The 17,412-nt window shown below is 36.2% G+C and overlaps 2 protein-coding genes across 5 annotated transcripts; one reads left to right on the top strand and one right to left on the bottom strand.

The window, feature by feature from the left end:
* The first annotated feature begins 6,921 nt into the window (after nucleotides 1-6,921).
* On the top strand, nucleotides 6,922-11,849 carry Ripk5 (receptor interacting protein kinase 5). 4 transcript variants are annotated; one of them, XM_076384265.1, is made up of 5 exons: nucleotides 7,335-7,450; nucleotides 7,705-7,877; nucleotides 7,955-10,390; nucleotides 10,469-10,612; nucleotides 11,522-11,849. In XM_076384265.1, the coding sequence occupies exons 2-5, from the start codon at nucleotides 7,754-7,756 to the stop codon at nucleotides 11,569-11,571; spliced, it is 2,754 nt and encodes a 917-aa protein (XP_076240380.1). In that variant the 5' UTR covers nucleotides 7,335-7,450; nucleotides 7,705-7,753; the 3' UTR covers nucleotides 11,572-11,849. The 4 variants fall into 4 exon arrangements, with proteins under 4 accessions (XP_076240378.1, XP_076240380.1, XP_076240379.1 ...); XM_076384264.1 differs by having other exon boundaries at nucleotides 10,469-10,714; XM_076384263.1 differs by lacking the exons at nucleotides 7,335-7,450; nucleotides 11,522-11,849 and adding an exon at nucleotides 6,922-7,036 and having other exon boundaries at nucleotides 10,469-10,999.
* Nucleotides 11,846-12,767, bottom strand: LOC143183843 (COMM domain-containing protein 7). Its single transcript, XM_076385588.1, has 2 exons — nucleotides 12,530-12,767; nucleotides 11,846-12,277 (listed from the first exon to the last, which is right to left on the bottom strand). The coding sequence occupies exons 1-2, from the start codon at nucleotides 12,576-12,578 to the stop codon at nucleotides 12,102-12,104; spliced, it is 225 nt and encodes a 74-aa protein (XP_076241703.1). The 5' UTR covers nucleotides 12,579-12,767; the 3' UTR covers nucleotides 11,846-12,101.
* Nucleotides 12,768-17,412: the final 4,645 nt, after the last annotated feature.

The raw sequence follows: 17,412 nt of genomic DNA, 5'->3' as shown, positions 1-17,412 counted from the left end.
TCTATTGTAACACCACTAAGACATCGATTTATTTGCTGCCCTATCCGCGGCGACATAATTGAAACCCCGTCTTCACCCCCTTCATTAAGCGATAGCTTCGCCCTGTATCCCCGTCTGACTGCCTCGACAAAAATGACAAATAGCATGGCGAAGGAGGCGCCTAATTTACATATCCACTAATCTCTGCCTCTCTTCGTGTCTCCGGCTCTAATTCCGCGCTAATTCGCTACCCTGCTGGAAAACGCCGATGAGATCGTCCGAATCCTCCCCTAGCGACTTGTTTATCGCGCGAGTAACATATAACCTTGCCCCTTTGCTTCGCGAAAATGGATATAGAGAAATATATCTAGTTAATTAATCGAAATAATGAGGTCACACGTGAAACATGAAATATTAATAGAACCTAAACAGTTAAGAGAAATTAATTCTACTAGCTCTGTGACACCGCATAAATATTTCTAATGTGTGTGAAGCTAAGTTATTCTCCAAATCACGATTTACATAATTAAGCTAATTGAACATCAATTAAACTTGAATCAATGTGTGGTTTCGCCTACACTTCATCCTAATGAAGGACGTACCGGCACCGCCCCATAAACATTTCGAAATTGTGCAGGTGCTGTCCTTGATTTATGACAGGCAATTAGAATCTGACTACCTTATTTGCCGTCGTTGCCACTAAGAAGTGCCGCCAGCATGTGAACACGACGCATCCTAATCTATGCCTGAAACCCTAATTTTGAGCGGACGCCAGATGTTATACGGGTGTCGACGAAAGGAAGCAGAAAATATAAATACGGTTCGTAGCATGCCTTGCGTCTTGATTCGAGAAAAATTCGGAGATAAATAAGCACAAGGCCACAGAACATGCGTGAGTAATTTGTAGTTGGATATCTTTGAAATCGATACGGGAAGAAATAAAATTTGCGCATGTACGACGATAAGTAATGAAAGTACGTAACACGCGGAATTAATAATGTAAATTGTGTAATGAGACTATGCTTTAAGCGGATTATAGAATCCGAGGGTGAAGTCGACGTCGGAAGGAGACAAATGAAGAGAGATGGTTTGTGGGAACTGGAAATGCAATATTCCGCGAAAACCGTCACCGTGGGGATCGCAAAATAAATAGATATACGTGGCTGGAGTTCCTTGGACGATTCGAGAAGTTTGTCGCCATTAATTAAAGACGCTTGCCGTAGTAGCTAATGGACAATAATTTAGTGCCAATAGGTCCAGACATTACGCGAGAACACGGTATAACAGCATTAACAACAAACCCCTTAACAAGTATCTGAAAATTAAAATAAATATCTTTTTGAGTTGCCCTAATCATAATTAACGATTCGTCAGTTGAAAAAATATTAAGCTTATTCAGCCAAGCAACTCGTTCCCCTCTCCCCAGCAAAGACTTGGGCAAAGAAAGCGCAGCATGCTTCGATAAATTCATCTCCACGGAACAAGCGATTGTTTTCCGAATGAGCCTGATAAGGACAGAGACGGAAATGAGTAAAAGGGGGGAATAACCCGACAGAAAGCTCCTAGAATGGCAGAAGGAGCCAGAGAAGGAAGGGGAGACGAGACGACGGAGTGTATAGGAGGACTTGAGGGAGAGATGGCCCGGCGTTCATCGGACATTTATCCAATTAACCGATTCGAGTGGAGTAACCGGGGGTCAGGAGATCGTTCGGGTACCTATACAGACACGAAGCAGCGGAAGGACTCCGTGCGCGAAAGGGCACACCAATAATAGATACGCGCGCGCAACCGTACAGAAGACGAGAGAGGAAAAGCTCGGTTACGTAATGTCGAATGTTGATCTGTTATGTTTAATTACGGAAGCTGATATTGACGGGTCGGTATGTACGCGGGCGGGAAGAGGAGAAAATCGTTAGTATCGAGAAGGACAGAGGGTGAGAGATCAGTCCCAGTTGCTTGTTCGTAAAGTCACCCCTTTCTCTGCGCGCTCGCTTGCTCGCTCTGCTTTCGAAAAGGGGTTCGAGAACGGAGCAGAACTACTGAGGCTCTCGGCCACTGTCGAACGAAATGGCCAGCAATATTGTCGTCGTGGTTCGGGGGATTTGCGTGGGGCAGATCGACCAAGAGCAAGGGAAGGGGCCTCGAGTGACATGGGAAATTAATTATACGCTCCTGAAAGTCCTGACCTCCGCTTGGACACCCAAAACAGATCCTCTTCCTCCTCCTCCTCCTCCTCCTCTGTCTGTTTCCCTTCCCGTTCTATTCTTCCACGATAATAAAAATAATTCGTTCGGGGAGCTGGCTTTTTTCCTATCACCGATCTGAGATAATCTAAGCTTGAACATTAAACTTCAATCGAATTGATCTTAGTAACCAAAAAATTCGTTAATAATCCAGATGTTATATCAAATTTCCAAAGCCTGACCTCTTACGAATATAGATGTAAGTATAATCGGTATAGAATGTTCCATAAATACAATTTTTGTCAATAACGAAAATTCCCTGTTTACAAAATTAATAGTAATGAAGAAATGTAGACATATACGTATGAAACCGGCGCAAAATGCAGCCAGGATATAAAACACAAATAAAATATAAATGATATGAGTAATAAATTATGTAAGTGTTCTACGAATGTATAAATGACCCCATTGCTAGTGTCAATTCCTTAAAAATTTCGTAATGGTATAACTTTATTATTTAAATGTCATTCATGCATTTATGATTCACTTACTGACATTCTCATAATTTCATATTGATTAAAATGCTTGCTAAAACTGATATCAGATATAGTTGATATTGGAATAATATAAATTTTCTAATGATTAAAGCAAATGGGGCCACTTATTTCATTTTAAAATACACAAAGACAAACATTAAAAAATTTTTCAAAAGCAAACAAATCAATAACTGCAATAAACAAAATATTTGGGGAACATTAATGGTTCCAAGACAAGCAAAACTTGTTCGTTCCAGTGAACGAAAAAACGAAATATATAAATGGTCGTATCGTGAGAGATAGAAATAAAGACTGATGCAAGCTCACCGAATTGCCCGCTCTGAAAGTACATCCGGGGATCCATTATCCAGATCTTGGAATTCAACTGTCCGAAACGGCCACAAGATTTGTGCTTTCACTTTTGCGTAAGGGTGTCCTGTCTCAAACCGTTTCGTTTTTCTTTGAATCCACATTTCGTGCCTCTGAATCCATATATCTGTACCAAAAAATAGGAGCGAACCATTAAGCAACTTTTGTAATCAAAATCGACGACGAGACAAAAGCAAGCAAAAGTTGAAGTACCGTAGCTCTCTTTGCCGCGGCAACCCAACGACACCAGGTTTATCGGTCGTTCTATGCACGAAATCTACGAAAAGAAAAAACGATTTGTTCAGAAATATGTCGGCTTTTATATATCGTTATGGAGCATACACGTGGGGAACGACGTCGTAGCCTCCGCCACCTACCAACTTTCTATCTCCTTTCTCATACTTTACCACCCTACCTACCGCACATACGCTCCGAATATTTATTTTTATTACAATCCGTATACTCCTGAGTCAACAGTTTTTTTTTCTCAAAGATACGAATCGATTTTAGCACGACCGCCGAAAGGAAACGGAAAAATCGGAAGAATTTTTACAGGATAAGACTTGTACGTTCACTTGCACAATCGATTTTTCTCAAATTATTGTTATTTGTGATCCTGGAGGACCGAAGATTTTCTGATTTAATAAGAAACGCATCTACGATTTAAGTTCAGATAAATTTTTCACGTTTATATATATCGCTTTAATGTTTTTAAGAAGGCACCCCCGCAAAGTTAGCGGCCACTAGCGAGTCCAGTAAATCTTACACCCTGAACCTCCTCCCCTCCTTGAACCCGAACCATCCCAAAAACCTCCCTCGACTGCCTAGCCATTCTTATTCCCTCGTTACTCGCAGCTTCGCTCGAGGCAGCTCTCTCCTTATTATATCGTCTTTCCACGCCATAAAATCGGAAAAGAATTTCGCTCCCCAAGACAATAGAAACTAATAAATTTGATTACTGATTACACTTGTGAATTTTTTAGATTAAAAAGCTATGGTAATATAAAACGGAACCATTGTATTTTCTTTTCTCATTTTCTTAACAATCGTAAAGTATGTCTCAAATTTTCTTTCCTCATGAAGGGATTCCACGATTCTTATATATAAAATAAATAACTATTTCTCAAAAAACGAATTCTTAGAAATAGAAGAAATATTTTAGATATAGTTTTAAGATTAGCAACTTACAATACCTAAGACTCAATTCAAACATTGCAATTTTACGATATGATAAAAATAAATGAATATAATTAATGCAAAAATATCTTTAGGTTATTTGGTTACATTTATAACATTGTGTATGATAAAACATCAAAGATATGCATTATTTGAGCAATTGGTACTTAATTAGAAACTGAAGCTACTTTCTAATGAAAAAAATGTACCATTTATGCTATTTTCACTATGGTATATTCTAATGTTTATATATACTTTCTTAGATTATTTCAAAAAGAAAATAGAACATGAAGATCCATCTGGATCAAAATCTTTTTTCATTCTACGTAACCTTATGTAGTTAATGCAGAAACTCAACTAGCTTACAGTTTGATAGACTCAATCGCTTAAATTTGTTAATATGTGAAAGAGGAACCTAGCTTATCAGTTGACGATTCTATTGGAGCTTCCAAACTGTCGCTATGGAGGATAACCGTTTTGACCACTATTGGTTAAAGAAATATTACGAAATTTTCAAGAATTCCTAAATTAATCGGACGAAGAATAATGTACGAAAAATTAATAATTTCCACATTCGTTAATTAACAATTACAAATATCAATAATTTGCAAAAGTGCACACTGTGTGTGATTGTTATTAACAATATGTGTACTAGAAATTGTTGTTAAGATAATTATTTTATGGAAAATATCAATTTTTCGCACATTGTTCGTTAGATCAATCTCGAAATGCCTACCACCCGAAGAACTTTTCTAATTGATTCCCTTTCTTCCCCGATAGTGTATAAATACCTCTGCAGGAGCACGACTGTCTCACTCGTCGCGGATCCTCTGACGGGTGCAGACCCTCCTCAGGATCCACTGAAAGGACTCCTGCACCATCAGTAAGTTATTAATAAGATTATAAATTTATTTCTTCTGTTGTCCCTATCTTCTGCTTTCCCCATTTTAATTATATCCTACTCCCTATTACCGTTTATGCTTTAATATTTATTTTATAACTTTATATGGTTTAGGTTACCATTGAATGAAAATATTAAAAGTGACTTCAGTGACTTGTATGTAATTTGAAAATATATTGCGAGATACATATAATTTTCCTGTACAGTAACACAATAATATCTTATGTATTTACGAAAGACACAAAAATTCTACAAATTCTGCAATAATACTAAAGAAAATCATAAAAAACTTACTCTTGCGATGAACTTTGTATTCCAGCGTCGTTCCGTTCAACGTGAGCTGCGCGCGCATCTTCTACAACTCCAGAAATTCCCGCACTTTTCGTTAGGGTCTTCTATCACCCACCTGTCACATACAATATACTAACTACGTTTTACTACAAAAGATGTAAAAATGTAAATGTCATTCGAAATTTGTAAAATCTATATAAATTTATTGAAGTACGAAAAAAATATAGGATAAAACAAAATATTACGTCGTCGACAATTGAAGATTGCGAAGCATAATTTTTTCAAACAAGCTTTAACCATTGAAATGAGTGAAATTAAGGTAATTTTCTAATTAAACAGGCGATAGTATGTTAAAATTAAAAACAGGTACCTTTATAAATGATCAGGAATCTCTAAGAACAGGACAATACACGTTTAATACGACAAGAGACACACGTCTGACCTCCAAAAAGTCTACAAACGGAATGGCGTATGCGCAATCTGAATGCGCAATGATGTCTAGCAAATTCAACAATAAGCGCGGGAAAATGTACTAATACGAAATTCATGCCAATGCTTCTTTATTTAGTCCATGTTCTTTGTATCGTAAAACTTTCGAAATTCTAAATTAGAAAGAAGTTCTAATTAGTGGAACTTAAACTAATAGTTAGAGAAATGATCAATTATAAATGTTAATAATTTGCACAAATCACACTGTAGAATTGTTATTAATACGTGCAGTATAAGTTATTGCTAAAATGATTATGTTATGAAAAATATTAATTTTGTCACAAATCCTTCTTCGTTCGATTACTGAAGGTAACAAAGAAGTAGAAAATGTAGGTTTTCTTCATCCTAACTCTGTTACTGTCAATAAGATAGAATTTTGCTTCCACAAAACTTTACTGTGGCTTCCTCTGCTAACAGCTGTTGGTACTTCATGTTAAGGCAGTTTTCATGTGTGTTTCTAGAGGAATCGTTTAACCTTCATATTGTGATTGGTATAACTATACATATAGAATTCATATATATACAGATTGACACGTTATGTATACGCTTGTTAATTCTTTATTTTACTTATACTCATTGGTATATTATATGTATTTAATTCTTTTTAAAAACATCCTTGAGTAATAATTATAGAATGAATGAAATGAATATTTTCATTTTCATATTAATAGAAAAATATTTTTTTAAAATTGTGTACAAAATATTTACTAGTATAATACCTAATTATTGTTTTAATTTTTTGTATGTATACTTTAAATTATTCTTTATACACAATAGAGTGCTATATCTCAATGTGTTAGAAAATTAAATTATTAGACTCTATATAACATCCACTTATAATAAGTCTCTTTCAAAATGTTATATTGTACATTATTTATAATCTACATACGTACATATTTCATTATAACTATAAACTCTGTTATGGATTTTCATTTATCTGGAAGTTTATCTCCCTAAATAGGGGGAATCTTGTTTATTCTGCATTCTTCATCTGTGTTTTCTTAACTGCACAATACGATGATATACAAGTGCTAAAGTAGAATATCATTCCAACTAAATGATGCGTACGGTTTATCATGTAATTAAGTTTGCAGCTGTAGACAACTGTATGCGTATGTAATTACAATAAACGTCTTCGGTTCGACTTAAAATAACCGCGCTTAGTTAGTTTGTAGGGTCAGTTAAATTATATGGTGCCTCTAATTTTCAAACGAATTCATTTCCCCAAAGAGTGGTACTACGTATCAGATTACTTAACTGTCAAAAATTTATAGTTTATATTTATATTGCTGTGGAAACGTTGATAAGAATCTCATGGTGAAAGTATCGACATGCATAGTGATATTGTGAATATATCGTATTATTAGTGGGAAACCAAACATTTGATATGCTGGATGGTTATAGTTTAAAAAAGATACGGTTATGAGTACGATTACGAAAGGAATTAATCGTTAAACTTTAAATTAAGTAAAATTAATTATATCACGATACATGTAATGGTTAGTAACACTATTGGAGCAGAAGAGGTGTGTTTTAAATATTGAGTTTGATATAAGCAAGTATTTATAGATCTGGTTAACATAATATTCTTATTCGTATCTTGTAATTTATTTTATTGTGGAATTTTTTCATTTTTTATTAAAATTATTTAATAATTTTATCTAGAAATTAGATTTAGTCATACATATTTACTTGATTTTCATTATGTTGAAAGACTTAGGCTATCAATAATATGAATTGTTACATTGATATGTTAATTCATACAAAATGTTATTATCAGGGTATGAAACTATTTGAAGAGCTAATATTGCTAATATAAAAGCAAAAAAATGGTAAGCAAATTACCACAAGAATTTAGAAGATATCAGCGTAATCGAAATCAGTTAAAACATATATTTGAGGAAACTCAACATGCACTGGAAGGAATAAATATTGAAAACTTCTTTCCTGGAGGTAAGTATTTGTAATTCTTTAAAAAGTTATACTACTTAAGTTCAATATTTATTCTAAAATGTTTCAATTTATTCCAGAAAACGTTGTTGAAGAATTCTTGCCTCCATTAACATTAGATAGAATTACACATATTTTAGAAAACTCCCCAGCCATTGTTATTTTTGGTCAAGATAATAAAGCAAAAGCATCATTAGTGAATAATTTAATTTCCAATGATATTTTGCCAATATGTAATGGACTATGGCGGTGGATTAAACTTACTTATGGCCAAACAAATCACATTAGTCTTACATTAGGCTTAGAATATGAAGTGGTGGAAAATTTACAAGCAAATGAAAAGCCATGGTCTACACTTCCAATTGAAGATTTAACAAAGTCTGGTAGCGATGACACGAATTGTCCAACAGTACTCGAAGTTAAAGTTGATCTACCTATATTAAAAGATGGTGTTCAGATATTTATTGCACCAAATAATGGAGCAGTAAAAATTCTTGCCAAAGGGTTATTAAACATTTTACCAATATTTCTTTATGCTCTTGGTGAACAACCATTAACAGAGCAAAATATAGAAGAGTTAAGAGATTTGAAAGAGACATATCCTTTTAATCCTGTACTTTTTATATCATCATTAGGAAATATTACATTAGCTAGTGTTGATGCTGAATTGACTGAATCTGAACAACATAGACTTCAAAGTCGATTAAATTCTAGTAACTCTACATCAAATAAAGACATTGATGACGATGGCATTGACTTTGACAAAATGAATTCATTAGGTTTAACATGGCTGGATCAATTGACAAATTTAGGTTTTCTTGGTATGGAAGAATCTGTTGAAGTTGATCAGCTATCTTGGCTAAGTGGCAGACAATGTATTAGTTGTAGTGATCTACTTCACTCTTGTAAAAAGACAGATCGGATTTTATATTTTGTTCGTGAATGTCTGCAAGCCTATCTTATTAATGCTAGCACTTATTTGAATGAAGTACACACAACTAGTCTACGAAAGTTTATTTTAAGCGCTTTTGATATGGCAAGAAAAATTCAGATAACTCCAAGAAGAATACAGTATGCTCAACTGAAAGAAAACGAATTATACGCTAGCTTAATGAAAATTGTAAATGAAAACCAAGAAGAACTGACTGAATTAATACAAAATATCATACAAGAAATGAAAAATGATGTAATCTTATCAAATAATGATGTGTGTTCATATCAAAGCATTCCCTTTAACGACACCGAAAGAGCAGAATGGTCTGCTACTGTTAGGGCTGCAACTTCTGAAGTTCAAAGGGTAGTACTTGGCCGATTAGGTGAGAAAGTCGCTAAACAACTTGTCAATTCTGTGAATTGCTTACGAGAAACCTTCGTCGGGACATTACAACGCTGTTTACAAAGCCTTGAAAAAACGTATGAACGTGATACTTGTTTACTAGCCAGCGATGCTTTAAAACAAATATTGTCAGCTGCATACAATGTTGAGTTACACAATACTTCACCATCCTTAATACATTCTTTTTTAGAACGATTGCGACAACTTTTTAAATCTGTACCATTGCCGTGGTCACCAACACCAACTTTGGATGCAACATGGAGAAGAAAAGTTACCATTGATATTTTAAATTCTCTGTCTGCCGCAAGACTAGCCAAAGCAATATCTATGCAGTTTAGAGATAAACTTAAGTCATCGCATGATTCATTTCAAGCAGCTTTAAGATCTCTAGAAAACTATTATTCTGGAAAACTAGAAAGAACAGAGGAACAAAGAATAGCTATTAGAAAGTATCATGCTCCTAAGTTGGCTAAACTAGCATTGGAGTCCACATCAATGACGGATGTTGTTCGTTATGGAATTCCTCATTGCGGTAAAGAAATTGGTCGTGGTCAGTATGGAGTTGTATTTGCTTGTGATGGTTGGGGTGGAACACCGGGCCCTTGTGCAGTTAAATCAGTTGTTCCGCCAGATGAGAGACATTGGAATGATCTTGCTATGGAGTTTTACTACACAAGGTCTATCCCAGATCACAAAAGAATAGTAAAACTTAGAGGATCAGTTATTGATCAATCATATGGTGGAGGATTTGGTCTTGGATCTGCAGTTCTTTTGATATCAGACCGTTTAAGCCGCGACTTATATTGCGGAATACGTGCCGGTTTAACTTGGTTGGAACGTATACAAATAGCTATAGATGTCTTGGAAGGAATACGTTACCTTCATTCTCAAGGACTTGTTCATAGGGACATTAAATTAAAAAATGTGCTCCTTGATACAGAGAACAGGGCTAAGTTAACAGACCTTGGATTCTGTATCACAGAAGCCATGATGTCGGGAAGTATCGTCGGAACACCCGTCCACATGGCACCAGAACTTCTGTCTGGCCACTATGATAGTAGTGTTGATGTGTATGCATTTGGAATTTTATTTTGGTACATATGTGCAGGACATGTGAGACTACCATATGCTTTCGAACAATTTCATAATAAAGAACAACTATGGACTAGTGTAAAAAAAGGTAATTATCATTTCTATTAAAAAGCATAAATGGTTTTAACCTCTCGATATCTAAAAGTATTGTTCGAATGTCAATTAGGTATCCGTCCCGAACGATTACCTATTTTCAATGACGAATGTTGGAAGTTAATGGAACAATGTTGGTCTGGAGAACCGTCCAAACGACCTTTGCTTGGAGCAATTTTGCCAGTTTTAGAATCTATTCAACAAGAAGCAGAAAGAGGCAAGTCCTTACAACAGCTCAACACACTGAAGCTACAAGAAAGTTCATTATCAGGCTTGAAAAATCCTGCATTAGCATTAGCAGAACCTTATAACCAAAGAGGTGCTGTAAATAGCCCATTTCCTGTAAAACGTAGGATAATAAGAACTGTAAAGCATCCTGTTTTTCACATTACTAATCTCTTTCAAGCAAGTCTATGCTCTAATCTATATGTTCAAATGCGCGAATTCTGAAAGTCAATCGCATTTTTTGCTTTACGTTTGTAATTGAACAAAGATCTGATTACACTTATGCTTACTTTTGTTTAAAATACTTATAACACATACGCTATCATTTTTTATTGCACGTATTTGACATTTTTTTAAATAGTATTTCAAGTACAGTATTAATTCGACAATCTTTTTATTAGTGTTTTTTTTTGACATTTTTTTATTTTATATTTGACTGTTTATTTACTGAAAATTATAGTGAAACTAACGAAATTATGTCAATATGATGCATAATTAAATGATTACTATAATTACATAAATATAATTTCTTTTTACATTAGGAACATAAGAAATTGTGATATTTAATACTGTTTTTACATACGTAGTTAGCTGGGTATATTGAGAAATTTTTTTAGGACAAAACATCCCTGGACAATACACTTATTACGTATGTTAGTTAATATTTCTTTGTGATAAACATGTTATTGTTACTAGAAAAAAATAACAAAGTCGAAAATTGTATATTCTCTATTGAAAAATAAATAAAGTTCCCATTTGTCTATTTGTCATGAGCGCTATCATAACATTCTTTCAAGTTTCCAATGGTTAAGGGTCTTAGTCCTTTGACTCTAATGGTATAATATAAATGATTTAATAACAGATGTTATGCATTATTTATGAAAATTTATATTGTTTTCAGATACAAATTCTTCGAAACAGGATCTATATGAATCCTCAAATGGAGTGTAAAAAGATGAAAAAAAATTTTAAAGACTTATCATTTGACAAGAAATACTGTGATTTTATTATGTAATTGGATATGTAATATAGATTCTTGATTATCAATAGGTATCAAGAAACTTGTACATATGTAATTGAATGGAGGCATAGTAATCTCTAAAGGTATGAAATGTTTATTTTATGAACTGAGATTATAATTCTTATAATATAACTATCTCTAAATCTTACAAATATGAATAAGTATAGTATTAGTTTTTTTATTTACATTATTACTTTCGCTTTTATACTTCAAGGATCTTAATTACTTACAAGTCTTAATAACTCTATGGAAATATTTCTCCTTGATAATTCATTCTAGACTTATTGACTATTATAACTGTATTATTTTCTTCACTATAAGTACTGGATTATTTAATTGTATAATTACAATATTTTTATATATGTCTAATATATATAATAGAATACAAAACAATAAAGGAAACATCTTTATAACAAAATTATATGGACGTACAATTAAATGTTCAATAAGCAGTGTTCAATTAAACTAATAAGTCCAGATTCGATTTTGCTTTTTCCAAGTCATGTAGGAATTTGTAAAATTGACTGATTGTCATTTCTATAAATATGTTTTTAGGCTTACTACCTTCTGCTATATCTAATTTAAGCTGTAGAAACGATTTTCCCACATTATCAGATTCATTACTTGCAGCCGTTACTGTAACAATTATATATTTTATTATTATTTATTGAAGTTTTATGGTTTTTGACCATTTTTTTGTTGTTTAATAATTTATTGTTATATGAATAAAAAAATAAACGAGTAAGTTTTTGGAATTATGTTGTTTTTTTGTAGTGAGAAGAATAATATATTTTTAAAAAAGTATTTATATGAAGAATCTATTTTAAAAAATTTAGAAAACCTAACATAGTTATTCGTGTTTTATCGGGAGAGGTTAAGTATTCTTACCACCGAATCTCCATGAAATATCACGTATTTTGCTAATGGTTTTAACCATTTTATATGATATATGGATACTTTTTTAATGCTTAATTAATAATACGTATATATTTACTTCAAAACGAAACCACATATACCTATGTTGCTAAAAATTGCTCGTGTACTTCAGCGACCTCTATGTATAGAACAATTATCACAAGTAGATAACAAAAGGCGCGAATATACGTATTATATAATATTGTATAGAAAAGTGAAATACAATAGATATGATTTTCATTTTGAGTTACAGTTATATTAACTTTTCAAATTTTCAAATATTTGAATATTAAATTTTTGTTGTTTTTAAAATCTATTGATAGAATTATATATATAAATTTTTAACGTGGTATAATTGAATAACTATTATGTGCTAAATAGATTTCGTAAAAGATACTTCAAAGTTTGCTGTTAGTATTAAGACAGTGTGTAATTAAATATCTCAACTTGCATATTAAACCCTAGCGTTACATCGTATTTTCATAACGATGGTATTCTGAACACCGTAGGTGCTCTTATCCCAGAGCCATCAACTATCTCTAAGCTTTTATGACAAGGAATTAGGTTGATCACGTGTGTCCTATCTCACCACAATTTATTACTTTACCTCTGACCTGTATAAAATAATTGCAATCGTCACGTATCGACGGTACGATGAAATACTTCAAATCCTTATCTATGTCAAGCTTAGTTGGATGGTTGGATAGAGAAAAAAAAGTGCCATAGCTATAGGGATGGTTACCAAAGGGGTGACATATAAGCCAGATCCAATAAATCCTACGTCGTACGCTCGTTGTAAAATAAAAACAGGAAAATTACAGTGTCCCACGTTCGATGAAAACGTCGTGATATCATAATACCCAACATTCGCTGCCAAAGTAAATTTAAAACAGCGATTATTTGTTCGTGATTAAGCTTTCATAAATTACAGAGGATTTGTGAAAGGCGGTACAATAAAAGAATGAAACATGGCATGACGCCTGAAGTAACAGGCGTCGCGACGCAAAGTTGACATCGAGCGGCAACTTGGAAGGAAATTCCTTTTTCTCCTCTCAACCGCCAGTCGCAATAACGACAGTGATGACACTCCAGACACAGTTTCTGTAATTCTACATGAATGTCGGTTATAATCTCTGTTTTAGTATGCATTTCATTTTACTGCGTCACTCAAGCTTGCGGTCAGAGAATACGATTGTTCTCATCAGCTATTGAATAATCCACGATGATTGAACTTTTAATTACGCAACTTCGGTCTCTTCGATGGAACGACGATATCGCTTCTCCTTTACGTCAAGATGAAAAGATTTCCTTTCACCGTGGGACAAATGAGCTCTCCTCTCCTGGAAAAAAAATAACGACCTATAATAAATGGAGGCGCTCACCTAGCGTCCGGGGACTTAATTTAATTCCTGAGCGCTTGCGCGAGAAAACACTACGGATTTTTGCAAAGTACAGATATTTCTTTTGGCAAGATCTCCGTGACAACGCATGCGAACGTAACAAATATAAATGCCCTTACGTATCCGTCTGCGAACCAAAAATAATGCTCTGAGATGTAACTGCTTCATAGTGTGCACGTTGCACACGGGCTTTTTCGACGGCAAAAGATGAAAAGAATATTTCACGGTTTTAACATGACGTCGCAATTAGATCTTACGCGACGAACTTGGGTGTTGCCTTTCGTTCGAGTATCCGAGCCGATTAAAGCGCAGTACGTATCATCTGCCGCACGGTCTCTGAATTTATATGCAAATTTTCCTTACGCTGTCCCATTGTTTTCGCAACATTCATAAATAAGGGGGCGGCAGAATGAATCTGCTAAGCAAAAGCTCGGTTTACTTTCCCGTGTGCAAACTGTACATCGGGAACTTTCGAAACGTGCCATATTCGTTGGCGGAGCTTGTTGGAATTTCTAATTAAACCACACACAGAAATGATAAATCTGCCTTAAGCTACTCCGCGCTTTAGGTCACTCGGTAATAAGTTCCCGCGAAGTTTCTTCGTGCGTACTTGCCGCGCCACGAAGATTATCATCACGGCGTCATAATTACCAAACCTAAACCCTTATTTTCCTACCGTCCTTCTACAACTTGTTTCAACCAGATGAAGATATCAATTCCACGAATTTCGTTTTCCATTGATTTTTCGCTGCATCTCTTCGCTTGCTCATCGCGCACGAGCGAAGTGTTATTGCACCGCTCATTTACTCGCTGAGTAAATATTAAAAAAAGATGTGGCTAGAGAGAGGGTAAAAAATCGATTACCCTCTAACGCAGAGGAACACGTTATTAAGAGGCGTCTTATTCTTATGGAAAGTACTCGTGACAGTTCATTTGCATTTCATTTTCGAAACCGTCCGATAATTAAAACGTTCAAACGAGTCTACGCTTTCGCGCCTCGTTTCGTGCGAACCTGTATTTTAGATAGTTCGTTTGCATACCAATTTCGAAGTATTCTACGTGTTGCCGCGTATAGCAAGGGTAGATACATTATCTTTGATGTTTTTTTTTTGGCTAATCGAGCAGTCTTGCTGACACATGTCCGACAGAGAAAAATAGATGTTCGGAGACTCGATTAAGCGGTAACGGGGATAAGGAAAGAGCAATGGCCATAAAATCGAGAAGGGGAACAAGACATTACAACGCGCACCAACCGTGTTATTTCAAGGAGAAAATTCGCATAAGCTGTAGCGTTTTAAAGAGCATCCTCACAGATACCCATCCTCCCCATCTTTTTGCCTTGCCGACTTTTTACACGAGCTTCAGCGTCTCGTGCTTCACTATTACTCGATGAATACAGGGTGCTTTTGAATTGCACGTTAATACTCGAGGGAAGAAATCTACAAGGCGAAATAAAATAATTTCCATGGAAAAATTTAAACTACGATCGCTCATTTTTTCGGTTACGCTAAATTAAAAATACAATTAATACATTATGCACTAAAATTGTTTATTGAATATTCGCATCACATAGTGAAACAGAAATTGTGTCAGAGAATAATAAAATTAAGTCGAACCATAATATGGATTACATGCACTTTCGTTTACTCTCATTATCCCATGGAAATTAAAGTCCGAACAACTCATCTTCATTTAATATATTTTCCAACTTTCATATAATGAAGTCACCCTGCGAGTATCATCATGCAATTAGATAGAGTCGTCCATGTTATCGAGCGTGGAAGGGGTGGACTCTAAAACTCGGTTCTGCATCAGAACGAATTTTCGTAACGGCTTGACACAGTGGAAAAAAGAAGACAAGGGGGAGAGAATGAGAGGACCTGTCCATCGATCGGTTAATAAATCTTATTTCCCTTTTTTTCAAGACTCCCGCATAATGGCACGGTAATAAAGCATGCAGCGTAAAGTTTCGTAAATTATCGTTGAATTAATGCAAGCTTGTATGCAGTTTTACACCCCCACCGACCGGTTCGCTTGCTCGGCCATCCCAGTGCTTAATAAAATTCAACCGGCACCCGTGACCACGTGCACGGTCGTGCATATGCACAAAACCTCTGCTTTGGTATTCCCTCGCGCTAGTGTTAGTGACGATTCCTGCAACTGGGTGGGGCGGCGCGGGGGCGCCTGCGTCAGATGAGATATCCAGGAGCGTGTCTCCTGGGTTATCCTTAAAATATCCGGGCTATCCTATTACCACGAAATTCGAATCGCGGCGGCTTATCATTAATCATGGCCTCCCTTCGGCGACGGGAGTCGCTAGGGCACCAGCCTCGTGTCCTTTACCACCCCCAGCCTTTCCTCTTTCTCTATACGAGCTCGTATACGTTTTAGAACGTAGCCCTGCGCGCTCGTCATGCTCGACTTTCCCTCCTTTTCCCATTCGGTCCTTCGCTCGCCCCGTCTCGCTTCCTTCATCACGCTCCCTTTACCACCCCTTTCCGATTGCTACACTCTGGCCAGAACCACCGATTCACGGCGGACCGCTGAAAGAGCGAACGAAGTGTGATAAATCTACCGGCGATGAACGAAGTGCTCGGCTGCTTGCCCTCGCGCTGCTCACTCCATCGACTTTTATTTCCGAGAAGACGCCGTCGGAGGGATAGGCGATCCGGGGATACGGGAAGCGAGCCTAAGGGAAAAATGGGTGCTGGAGGGAAAGGACGGAGGGGACCGGCGAGAGGGTCTGGATGCTCGTGTACTACGTGAAACACGGCCCAGTAATTTAGAGGAAATTTAAAGCGGTCCGTCGGGGTAATTGCGTAGGCGTCTCTATGCCGCGCGCCACTTTCCGCCTTCCTGTTTTTTTCGAGGGTTTGTTTCTCGCCGGCGGGAAGGGAGGCCTGAAAGGGCTTCTAATTAAATGACACGCTTGCGCGTTCGCGCTAATGAAGAACACGGTTAAACAGGAATACGATAAAACGCGCGGCGGACAGCCTCGAGTGGAGGAAGGACAGTGTGCAAGAGTGACAAATGGAGAAAGGGCGAGACGCGTTCACGGGTACAAATACGTACTCTCCTCGGAACCACTGGTCGACTTGCTCGACTCAGTGTTACGAGAACTTATTACTATCTGGATCCGTAGCTACTTATCGTCCTGGACGTATTATCTCTCCGCCCTTACACTCGACGAAAGAGGAAAGAAGGAAGGGAGGAACGATCTGTGGAGTGGAGGAGGAGCGGGATAAATCTTCGAAGAAAGCTCGGATAAATTATGCTTGCCCGCTAAGTCCTGCCCGATTCTCGATACGAACGGATTTTGCTTTCCATTTTTAAGCGAGCCGCGTTCGGTTTCTCGAGTGCGAGGTCACTGGCGGGGGTGGATTTTTCAAAACATCTGACGTGGAAATGTAGTCGACGCGGCCAGGTCGACGAATATGCCAACGTCCCACAATTTTC

This window comes from Calliopsis andreniformis, chromosome 9 (assembly GCF_051401765.1).
Source record: "Calliopsis andreniformis isolate RMS-2024a chromosome 9, iyCalAndr_principal, whole genome shotgun sequence".
NCBI lineage: Eukaryota > Metazoa > Arthropoda > Insecta > Hymenoptera > Andrenidae > Calliopsis > Calliopsis andreniformis.
The sequence above is the reverse complement of the archived record's forward strand: the minus strand, read 5'-3'. Positions and strand labels throughout refer to the sequence as shown.